Here is an 11,807-nt window from a genome sequence, read left to right on the forward strand (position 1 = left end):
GACACACTCACACGCTCATCCACACTCACTCACCGACACTCACCCCGCCCCCTGACCCCGCCCCCCCCCCCCCCAACAGTGCAAGACGGAGACATTCGCGTCAACCCCAGTCCTGGCGGCGACCACAAACCCAGCGCCGCCAACCTCGCCCGGGCCCCGGGGCGGCCTCAACGCCGTCGCCCACCACTCATCTCGGCCGGTGGTGGGGGGGGGGATCCGACCCCCAAGGCCCGGGGTCGCCCGGGGTCGTCGCTCACGGCGACGCGTCAATGCGGAGGAGATTCACGGCCCGTGAGATTTCTGCGGGGTCCGGCGAGGCGAGGTACTGAGCGCACAGCCAGTCCTCCAGCGTCACCCCTCCTCGTCTCCCGCCGTCGCCCGCCCCGACCTCCAGCGACCGCTCGGCGAACCGCACCATGAGCAGCGCCCGCTTCACGTCCAGCCAGTTCTGCAGCGGCTCGGCCCGGAGCGCGGGTCGGCCCCCCCCGGCCGGCGCGAGGCGGCGGGGGGGCCGGGGGACCGCCGCCGGCCATGAGCCGCACCGCGTTGGCGCGGGGCCCCCACAGGAGGCACTGCAGGGCGGCGCGAGCGTCGCGCAGCGCTGTGGCGCGACGGCCGCGCCGCGTCGCCAGGGATCGCGCCAGCCGCTGCAGGCCCGCCGAGTACAGCGACAGCGGCGGGAAGGGCGGCAGCTCCTCGCTCTCCTGCTCCTCCTCCTCCTCGTCGTCGTCGTCGTCCTCGCCGCCGCCGCCGTCCCCTCGCCGCGGCTTGGGCCGGCGCGCGCGAAGGCGGGCGGCCAGCGTGGGGTCGTCGCCGAAGGGGTCGGGCAGGTGGGCGAGGTGGTAGGCCAGCAGGCCCAGGTGGAACGCATCCGACTCGCCCCGGCGAGCGTGCCCGCTCGCCTCCTCCGCCTCCCCCTCGACCGCCTCGTCGTCGTCCTCCTCCTCCTCGTCTTCGGGGACGACCAGCAGCCTCTGCAGCTCGAGGTCGGCGTCCGAGGCCGCGGGGTCGGAGGCCGCGGCGGCGACGGCGGCGGCGGCCTCGGGCCTGGGCGCGGCCAGGTAGAGCCTGTGCGGCCGCAGGGCTCGGGCCCCGGCGCCGCGGCCGTGCGCCTGCAGGTGCTCGAGCGCCGACGCGAGCTGTAGCAGTAGGAGGCACGCCAGGCGCTCGTAGCGCTCGGGCTGGGCGCGGTGCAGCGACACGGTGGCGCGCACCAGCGCCGAGAGCGGGCGGCGCGGCACGTCCGGCACGACGCTCACGGCGCGCAGCAGCAACGCCGCGGGGGCGCCGGGGGCGGGGGGGAGGGGGGGGAGCGGCCCCGGAGCGGCGGGGAGCGGCGGCGAGATGAGGTGCGAGGGGACGAGCATGGCCACGCGAGTCCCCGTGCGGAGGACGTTGAAGTGGGGGGGCGGGCGACGGGTGGAGGAGGGGCACGGGTCCGCCTGGTGGGGGGTCCGCGGCCGCAGTGAGACCTGCGTGGGGAAGCGGGGTGACGGTAGCGGGGGGGGGGGAAGGGGGGGTGGAGGGAGCAGGGGAGTGATGGCCGCTTGTCAGCACTGGACTTCTGTGAAGAAGACCTTTATAGCTCATCAGATTTCTCCAGCATAAGTATTCTGATTCTGAAGCACCGATTTGGCAAAAACACATCGGCAACAATGTGACCGTCATTGGCGATGGCGCCACAGGAATGCAGCGACGTCGCTGTGGAGACGCGGCCCAGCGCTAGCGCTGCCTTCGCCGCTCATTGCAGAGGTTCGCGGTTCGATGCCGGCGGGCCGCCTCAGTTAACACTGCGCGTGTTTCAATAGTGATAATATTATTACTACGACACGCCACCTGCTTCACTTCACAGTGGACGTTGAAGATCCCGTGACAACGTTCGCAAGAGCAGGCTGGCGGCGTCACGGTTCAAATTAGCCAAAATTACTCAATCATCACTCTCCCCCTCCTGCTCAAAGGCCAGGTTTTGGGTCACCATGTGCTGCACAGGGACAGCTGCCACGAGGGGTGCCCTTAAAAAGATGTCGAGCCGAGATGCGATGATGTAAGTCGCCTGTGGCGTGTAAACTTATCTCCGAGACACCGATCGATGTGCTCTGGGATAGAGGGCGGCCTCTTTTCAAAGCACATCGGTGTCATCATCATCATTGTCGTTATCACAGCGCCATCACGGCGCCGTCACCGACCTTGAGTGCGCACGCGGGCCCCGGCGGGCCCCGTCTCCGCGTCGCCACGTAGAAGACGGCGCCGGGCAGCGCGCAGCACGGGCGCGGCAACACCAGCGTGAAATCGCTCCACGCCGCTCCCTCCCCGGCGGCTCCGTCTCCTCCGCGGCCGTCCCCTCCCTCCTCGGGCGGCGCCGGCGGAGCGAAGAGCCCGTGACAGCGAGCGGCGAGCGAGCGGAGGGCGTCGGCGTGGAGCTGGCGGATCCTCGCCGCGACGCCCGCGCCGTCCTCCACGCCCTCCAGCAGCGTCGGCCGCCACCCGAGGGTCGTCGGCACGGCCGCCGCCGCCGCCGTCCCGTCCGGTTTGCCGTAACGAAGCGGCTTCTGCGGCAGCGAGCGGGCCGACGAGGTCGCCGACGACGACGACGACGACCACGGCGGCGACGGCGTAGACGCGGAGGACGAAGGGGAAGCCGGCGTCGCCGCCGCCGCGGCCTTCGCCCGGCCCACCGCGTCCCGGCGGGCCTGCGCCGGCGGGCCGGGCCTCGCCGGGCCGTCGGGGAGCCGCGCGGCCGGATCGGCCGATTTCTTGGCCGGCGGCGGTTCCGGCGCCGGCTGCCGCGGCGGCGCCGATGGCGGCGGGGGGAGGGGAGGCGGCGTCGTCGGGGGCGGAGGGGGGGCCGGGCCGTACGCGGGCGCCGGAGGCATGGGCGGCGGCGGCGACGAGGGAAAGGCGGGCCAAGCCGGGGCCGGCAGGGACGGCAGCTCCCGGCAGGCCTTGGAGGCGGGCGGGGCCCACGGGGAGGCGTCGGAGGAGGGAGGGGGGGGGCACGCCGCGCCGGCCGGGGGGTTCGGCGTGGCGGGGGCCGCCGAGTTGGCGGCGGAGCGGGGGGCGTCCCTGGGGCCCCCCGCGCGCGTGGCCCGCGGTTGCTTCGTGGGGGCCATGCTGGCTCGACCCTCACCTGCCGCACACCATCGCACGCACAGTCATCCACCGTCACCGTCATCGTCAACATCATCGTCGTCGTCGTCGTCGTCGTCGTCGTCATTGCTGTTGTAGAAAGATAATCCTCACCGACGAGGCGGATGCTTCATCGTATCGTTCATCGTGCACGTCGTTATCACCATGACCGTCATGTTCAGAATTATCATGAACATCGTCGCCACCACCATCATCATCATCACGACCATCATCACGCAGCACGACACAGCCAGCGAACTCTCGAGACGAGCGTCGACTGCTCGGCAGGACGAGTGACGGAGGAATCCGCCTCTGGAGGGCGCCGCCCGGCTCTGCCTGTGCCCCCCTCCCTGTGCGCGAGGCGAGGATGCGACGGCCGTAGCGCAGATCAAGTTAGAAGGGGGGGGCCGAGCCTCCCCTCCGGCCACGTCTAACCCTCCGGATGCCTTGCCATCATCTTCAGCATCATCGTCGCCGTCGTCGTCTTCGTCACCGACACACTGTGACAAAGATCTCACGTGTAGCCCCAACAGCCTGTTGGGGCAAGTGCGCCTATGAAGGCCGGAACGGCACACGAAGGGGTGGGTGGATCAGCACCACGCCCGACCGCCTTTGTCTCCCCAGTGGCGATGTTTACACACCGCACCGGGTACTCATTTGAGGCAGAGTCGACCTAGGAGAGGCCCACGACCGGTTCAGATAATCGTCGCCGGCGTTGGCCGTGAGCGGGAATCGAACTCGGGTCGCCGGGTTCGTAGCGCAGCGCGCCGATCGCTACACCACCGCTCCCCACGCGCGCACGCTCACACGGCCCCCAGTGAGGCGCTTCCGCCTTTGCCGCGATCGCCGTACCCATGTTCCCGTAGACAAAATCCTCCGAAGACACGGGGCTCGTGGCCTCACCGGGGGGCCCGCGGGTCGTTCCGGGGGGCCCGGAGGTCGCGCCGGGGGAGAGCGGCGGCACGGAGAGAGGCGCGGGGGGCCGCACCGCCGCCCCCGCGATCGTCGGCTCGGGGCGACTGGGAGCCTTGCACTCGGGGGGTCTGGTGAGAAGCAGGTGGGTGGAGGCAGGTGGGCACAAGGGGGCAGGGGGTGCGGAGGAGAGCGTCGTGTGAGAGAGGTACGGGTCTCATCGCGGCAGCCGTGGTCAAAGTTTGTTATCGTCAGGGGAGTGCATCGCATCTCAACACGTGTGAAAGGGGCGCCCCCGGTGGCAGATGTCCCTGTGCGAACGACGTCACGGGATCTTTACCGTCCACTGTGAGTGAAGCAGACGGCACGGAATGATATTTCCATGGTTAATACGGTAAACACACAGACCACCGCAGCGTGAGCCAGGGCGGGCCGCCGGATTCGAACCGCGAATCTCCGCGACGAGCGGCGAACAAGGCCGCCACTCGGGCCTCGGCACCGCCCCAATCGCCGCCCTCGCCGGGGCTCTCACCCGGCGCCGTGAGGCTGCGAACAGCTGTTGGGAGACAGGGGCACGGATCGAGTCCGGTGCAGCGACATCTGCGGCGCGTGGCGCTCGGGTGCAGCTGGAATCGGACTGTAAGCCGGATCCGGGTCCTCCTGCAGCGGCGAGCACGGAGTCGGGCGAGCGGGAGTCCAGGCCCGGCTGGGGCTGCTCCGCTCCGGGTGTTCGGGTGGACCGGACGAGTGGAGCCTCTCCACGGAGCGGGAGAGTCCCAGGCGGCCCGACTTCACCTGGGGGTGACAGGACAAAGGCAAAGATCCCCGTGTAGCCTGCACAGACTGTTGGGGCAAGTGCTGTTAGCGAGTAGCACCTACGAAGGCCCGCACGGCACACGAGGGGGTGAGTGGCCAACACCACGGGTCACCGGGTTCGAAGCGCAGCGCGCTAACCGCTACGCTACCGCACCCCCTGGGGGTGACGCACACGTGCGCAAGGACACACACGGAGGCGTACACACAGACACACAGACACACAGACACGCCTAGCACCACTCGACGTGTATTACCGTTCAATTTACCTGGCCGTATTGGGGCGGCCGCTGGGCTCGAACCGCGAATGATCTAAAACAAGGCTCTGCTGTGTGGCCAGACGCAATCACAATGCCGTCACCTCGGCGAACACAACCACGACCACAACATACTCTTTGTTTTTGTCGGTAAAGTCACGTAGGTAAAAAAATCAAATCTGCAAGCCTCCTGGATACTGCCAAAGATTTGTCCATGAAGCAATCCAGATATACAAACATAGACACAACTTCAACCGAGAGGATGGATTCAAATTGAGTTATCATTGGAAGGATGTAATTAACTAAGTTTAAAAAACTTTAGCTGCCGTGCAGTGTACTGCTAGACAGCCAGTTCAGATATATTTTCATAATCATAGCCATATTCCCAGTCAGTTACCCCCAGCTTCACACACTACCATCACCCTCACCTCACGGTGTCTTCAGCTTGCGCAATTTACCCCCCTCCCCCCCCCGGCAGCATAACAAAAGGCTGCTGAATCTTCGCTTCCTTATCTACTTCCGCCCCCGGCATCACAAAGCTTCAGTTTGAACTCCGTACGTTGCACCCACCCCGTCCCTCACATCGCCCACACACTCACCATGGCCCCTCCCCTCCCTCCATCCCCCGCGACTATATAAGTCCTCGTCACAGCCATCTCTGAGACACTTCAGCGGTTGCGCTTTCGCTACGTTGTCCCCACCTGAAGGACGCTTGTGTTGCGCCCGAAACGTCGTTTATTTTAATTCAATTTTTTACTTACGTCACTTTACCGAAAAAACCCAAGAGTATGAATCATTGCAGTCACGAAAGCTTCAAATCTGCAACCACAACAGCAGCCGTTGTGATTACCATGCCGATCTTCCACCGGGGTGGCGGTGGCGGGGAAGATGAAGCGTCTCCGGCGACGCCCGCCGAGCCGGCCGCCTCCTCGCCGCGCCGGCCCCACCGGAACAGCCCCCGGAACGAGTGCCAGCGCTTGGGCCTCGCTCGCTGCTCCGAGCCGTCTTCATCCTTCGGCGGCGCCGGCGTGGCTGCCAGGGTGGCGGCGGTGCCGACGGTAGCGCCCCTCGGCGGCCGGGCGTCTGCCGCCACCGCCGCCGGCGTCACGGCGGTGGCGGCGACACCCGCGGCACCCGCCGCCTTGCCCTTGCCGCGTCCTCGCCCCGTGAGCTTGCGCTGCAGCTGGGCCCCGAGCCCCCCGAGCTGGAGGCCGTGGCTCCTGGGGGGCGGCTGAGCCGGCTCGTCCTCCGGCACGTCCGGCCGCTCGAGGGGCGGCCCGCCGCCAACCTCGGCGGCGGCCCCGGCGGCGACCCCGACGAGCGGTCTGCGCGGAGGCGGCTGCCCCCTCGCCAAGACGGGCGGCGGTTGCGACGTCTCGTGGCGCTGGCGGGACGCGGCGGCGCGGGAGGGGGCGCCGTCAGCGAGGGGCAGGGTGGGGGCGGCGGGGTAGCTGTGGCACGACGAGAGGAGGTCGTAGGCCCCCTCCTCCTCCTCCCCGTCGTCGCCGACGCGGTTGAAGAAGACCTCCCCGGACGGCGACGCCAGCTCTCCGTGCGCCGCCGACTTGGAGAAAATTACGGCACCGGCGCCCATCGCCCAGCCGGGACCACCGCTGCTGCCGGTGCTGCCGTGGCTGCCGTGGCTGCTGCCGGTGCCTGTGGTGGTCGTGGACGCGTCTCCTCTGGGTGGCCCGGGCCACGCGGGGCGTCCGGCGGGAGACTTGAGGAGGCCGGGTCGGGTCAGGCCGGACGCGTTCGTCACCGCCGAAGAAGCGGGCCCCGGGGGCCGATCGGTCGCCGCCGCCGGCTCGCCGGGCCGGTAGATGTCGGCGACGGCCTTGCGGCTCGCCTGCCGCACCTCCGCCGGTTTCTGCAGCGAGGCCTCGCGGAACTCCCCGTCCCGCGGCGGCGCCGGCAGCGGCGCGACCTCGTCGACGTCCTCCATCTGCAGCGTCTCGCCCGTGCGGTAGAAGTCCGCCACGGGCATCGCCCGGCCGTCGGCGTCGTCTCCGTCGCCGCCGTCCTCGACGCTGCAGTAGTCGGCGTCCGTTCCTCTCCCCGCCGAGCGGGGGTCGTCGGGGAGGAGCAGGAGGAGGGGAAGGGGGCGAGGGGTGCCGCCGCCGCCGCCGGGGCCCGGCAGCGGCCACCCGGAGACGTCCTCGCCGCCGGACAGGTCACCGAGCGAGCCCGAGGTGGTGGACAGGAACTCGACGTCGTCGGAGACGCAGCTGGAGAGGCGCGCGGCGAGGGCCGCGGCGGGGGTCGCCCGCGACCTCGGCCACGGCACCGCAGGGAGCTCGAAGCGGTCGAGGGACTCGACGGCCACGCCGCTGTCGCGGCTGCACTGCGCCGTCAGCGCGCCGCCACGGCCGGCTCCCCCGGCCTCGCCGGCCCCGTTGCCGCCCCCGCCGAGCGGGCCGCGCGACTCGGCCGATCGCCGCCCGCGGTTCGCGTTGTGTCGCGCCGGATGTCCGCGGTCGGCCCCGGCAGCGGTCGCGAGGTCGCACGGCGCGACGACGCCCGGCCCCGAGCCGCGGCGCTTCCCGTTGGGCGTGGCGCCGGTGGCGCCCGCGTCGCTATCCTCGTCGTCGTCGTTGTTGTTCTGGGCCGGGACGCGCGCCGGGGATGACAGCGGGGACGGGGACGCCGGCAGCGGCGGCGTCGGAGAGACGGGGGACGGCCGAAGGCCCGGCGAGACCCAGCCGGGACTCGGAGGGGTCCACAGTTCGGCCGCCGGCTTCCTGGGCAGCGGCGGCTTCACCCCGGGGGGGCGCTTACCCCGCTCGCCGGAGCCCCCCGAACTCCCGTTCTCCATCGAGGGGGTCCCAGCCTGCACGCGTGGGGGGGGGGGGGGTTAGCAACTGTGACCGGCCGGGTGGCTTCAACCTAGGTCGACTTAAATGAATACCTGGTGCGGTGTGTAAACATCAGCACTGGGGAGACAAAGGCGGCCAAGCGTGGTGGTGCTGTGTGTATGTGAGTCTCTGTGTGCGTGGCTGTGTGCGTGTATATATATCCACGTATGGTGAGGAATGGTGAGCGGTAGTGTAGCGGTTTGCGCGCTGCGCTACGAAGTCGGCGACCCGAGTTCGATTCACGCTCACGGCCAACACCGGTGACGATTATCTGAACCGGTCCTGGGCCTCCCCGAGGTCGACTCAGCCTCAAATGAATGCCTGGCCTTCGTAGGTGCGACTCGCTAACAGTACTTTCCCCAACAGTCTGTTAAGGCTATTCGGGGGATCTCTTTCTTTGTCTTGTGTAAGTGAGCGGGTGAAGCGAGTCAGTGAGTCAGAGGCACGCGCTAACGCACACATACATCAACTACGGCCATCATTCGCCACCAAGTGGCAGTGATGTCACCACAGCGCTTGTGCCAGGCTAGATGCACTTTGAGGCCACATTAAGTGCGGAGGGCTCGCGGCTGGCAAGGTAACACGGCATGGTACAGACCCAGGTGGTTATAGGTTGGCCGACTGAGATGACTGCCAGATGCACCGCCTGTGCTACCCACTGTGCATTTTAGCATTGCATACAATCACATAGGTACACTCACACACACGCACAAACACACACAACACACACCCTGTGCACCCCCGCCCCCCTCATACCAACTCCCCTAGCATCCTCCGGTGAGCACGGTTGGCTACGTACGGCGCGAAGGAAGTTCAACAACACACATACATGTTGCTACTGCTGTTGCTACTCTTCCCATACTCCTGCGACTCACCTGCTTCTGCTGCTGCGCTGCTGCTGCTGTTGTTGTTGCTGCTGCTGCTGCTGCTGCTGCTTCGTGCATCGCGCGGGGCTTGAAGCAGCTGCTGCACTTGGCGGGCCTCCAGGTCTGCGGGGTGAACTCTGGGCAGGCGCCGCTCATCCCTCACGCCGCACCGCCTCCCCCACGCCGGCGCCGCGGCCACCGCCGGCTCATCACCACGCGGCGGCGGTGATGGCGGTGGTGGCGGTGGCGGTGGCGGCGGTGGCAGTAGCGGTGCTGTGGCTCAGGAACGAATGCCGCTCTCCCTGCGGTCCGCTGCATTCACCACCGACAACAGCAGAATTGACATCAGCACCACCGGCAAGACGACGATCATCGTCCTCGTCACGACTCAACCCCGTTTACACAGGAAAGCCTCTCGCCAAGTCCCGCGGGCTCATTCCCGTGCGGCGGTGGCGGCGGCCGTGCTGCCGTACGAGGCTGCCTGTACTCCAGCACCGTGTGGAGGCAGCAGCGAGGGTTGGCGGATCGCGCACGGATGCCGAGAAACTCCCGTCTCCCGTGGGCGTCGAGTAGGAGCGTACCCTGGCTCGCCAGGAGGAGGAACAGCAACAATGTGGACTCCGGCTGTCCCGTCCCTACTGGATCGAATGTTTCCCCCTCGCTCTCACGCGTGGGTTCTCTCCGGGCGCTCCAGTTTTCCTCCCACACGTAAACACTCGCCCACGTGGCCGACAACACCTCAACGTGGACAAATGTTGGGCGCGCCGGCCCACTGCCGAGCGGCTGCTGCTGCCTTCCCGCCCGTCAGCGGACGCCGTGCGGCGGCGGTGGTGCAGAGTTTCAAGTTGACGTCTTTATTATTTTAATTATTGTCCTGATTTCAGGTGGCTCCTGCCGAGTTCCCGCAGTAGGAGGCCATGACTGCTGCTGTGTGTGTGTACTGTAATTCAAAATTACCGATTGCCAGTGCGATGTAACTGCGCTTAACCACCGCGCCGCCGCTCAGGGCGTGACGCTGGACAGACAAAACCCATCATCACTCGCTATCGCCCGCGGCAGATAAAGCACCAACTGTTGGCACTACCGAGTCCAGCGGCGTGGTTTTAGCCGGCGACGCACGACGGTGTCCTCTTGCGAATGACGGCAACTGCATCTTTAACGACCACTGTGAGTGTAGCAGGCGGCGTGCGGTAGCGGTGTTGTTATCGCGGCAGTATTAACCAGGGCGGCCCACCGGGGTTGAACCTTGAACGTCTGCAACGAGCGACAGAACGCGCTACGGCCGGGCCGCATCGCAGCCCCGCGAAGATCCTACAGAGACAAAGGTCCCCCACATAGCCTTAACAGGCAAGTGCTGTTAGTGAGCAGCACAATTGAACGCTGGCACGGCACGCGAGTGGGTGGGGGTGGGCGGCCAGCACCACTCCCAGACGACTTTGTCTCCCCGGTGCCGATATTTGCACACCGCACCGGGGATTCACGTTTAAACGCCGAGACAACTTAGGGAAGCCTCAGAACCAGATCAGATGTTCGTCAACTAACGTTGGCCGCGTGCGGGAATCGAACTCGGGTCGCCGGGGTCTGGAGCAGTAAACTCCACCACTGGAGTCTCGCGGCGGAGTTCGCGCCGCGAGGCGCCGCGGGTGTCTCTCCGGGGGCGTGCTTGTACCGTACGCGCGCGGTTGGGTACGATGTCCGACGTTTCGGCTCCACGTGCCAAGATAGCTCCCCGGGGCACGTGGGCCAAGCGACGCGCCGGCGCAACCGCGCGGAGCAACCACGCGGCACGACCGCGGGGAACCTACGCAGCATAAACTGCGATCGGCTCAAGCCGAGCTGAGCAGGAATAAGAGAGTGAGCGAGGCGTGAACACGGGGAGGGGGGGTGGGGTGGGCAGTGGGGGGGGGGGGGCTCGGGTGTGAAATCACCACCCAGCAACAAAGGGGAGAGCAGGGAGAGCGTGAGAGGGGGTGGGGAGAGAGTGATGAGCGAGAGATGAAACACAGACGGGGATGGGTGGGAGGAGGGAAGGGATGGGAGTAGGAGAAAGAGGGGAGAGAGAGAGGGGAGAGATGGGGGGGGAATAGGAGAGCATGTGGGAGAAATGGGAGAGAGGGGAGAGAGGAGGGAGAGGCGGGAGAGGGGGGAGAGAGAAACAGAAGGGAGCGAGAAGGGACAGAGGGGGGAGGGGGAGGTGGGTTGACGGGAGAGTCGGAGAAGATAAAGAAGAGACAGGGACAGAGGCGTGAGAAAGGAGAGAGGGTGGAGAGAGGGAGGGGAGTGGAGACCGAGGGGTGGATGGGCGAGTGGAGAGAGTGGAGAGACAGCCAGTGTGGAGAGTGGAGAGATTGCACAGGAGAGGGGGGGACCAAGGGAGATGGAATGGGGAGCCGGGGGGCAGTAGACGTGGGGGGGGGGGGTGTGAAAGAGGGGGATGGGGGGGCTTTGGGGACGAAGCGAAACAAAGGAGGCATCGCCCACCCAGCCACAGGCCCAGCGCTGGGGAGAAGAGAGCGGGGGGGGGGGGTAGAGGGGGGGTAGAGAGAGGGGGTACAGAGAGCGGGGGGGGGTAGAGAGAGGGGGTACAGAGAGCGGGGGGACCAGCCACGGGGTGGCCGGGCCCTGAGTTAGAGACGGGAGTCGGGGTGGGGGCTAGGGGTGGGATTAGGGGTAGGGATAGAGGTTAGGGATGGAGTTAGGTGTAGGGGGTTAGGGTTATGGATGGGGTTAGAGGTTAATGTTAGGGATGGGGTTAGGGATGGGGTTAGAGTTAGCAATGGGGTTAGGAGTGGGGGTAGGGTTGTGGATAGGGGTTCGTGAGGGGGTTCGCGTTGGATGCTGAAGCAGGGGCATCTGCCTTTGTTCTCTGTTAAATCACCCCCCCCCCCCCCGTGTTGATCATTAAGCCACTCACAGCCTCAGCGCCTGCGCCCCCAACCGCCCCCGGGACAAGCGACCCTGCACCACCCTGCACCACG

General features: G+C 67.0%; 1 protein-coding gene across 1 annotated transcript; it reads right to left on the reverse strand.

Moving 5' to 3' along the window:
• Positions 1–253: 253 nt before the first annotated feature.
• On the reverse strand, positions 254–10,544 carry LOC144949197 (uncharacterized). The gene is made up of 8 exons (XM_078879085.1): positions 10,499–10,544; positions 8,839–9,141; positions 5,959–7,938; positions 4,571–4,833; positions 3,979–4,169; positions 2,187–3,127; positions 966–1,472; positions 254–601 (listed from the first exon to the last, which is right to left on the reverse strand). Exons 2-8 carry the CDS (start codon positions 8,983–8,985, stop codon positions 254–256), a joined length of 4,377 nt encoding a protein of 1,458 aa, XP_078735211.1. The 5' UTR covers positions 8,986–9,141; positions 10,499–10,544.
• Positions 10,545–11,807: the final 1,263 nt, after the last annotated feature.

Source organism: Lampetra fluviatilis, chromosome 53 (genome assembly GCF_964198595.1).
Source record: "Lampetra fluviatilis chromosome 53, kcLamFluv1.1, whole genome shotgun sequence".
NCBI lineage: Eukaryota > Metazoa > Chordata > Hyperoartia > Petromyzontiformes > Petromyzontidae > Lampetra > Lampetra fluviatilis.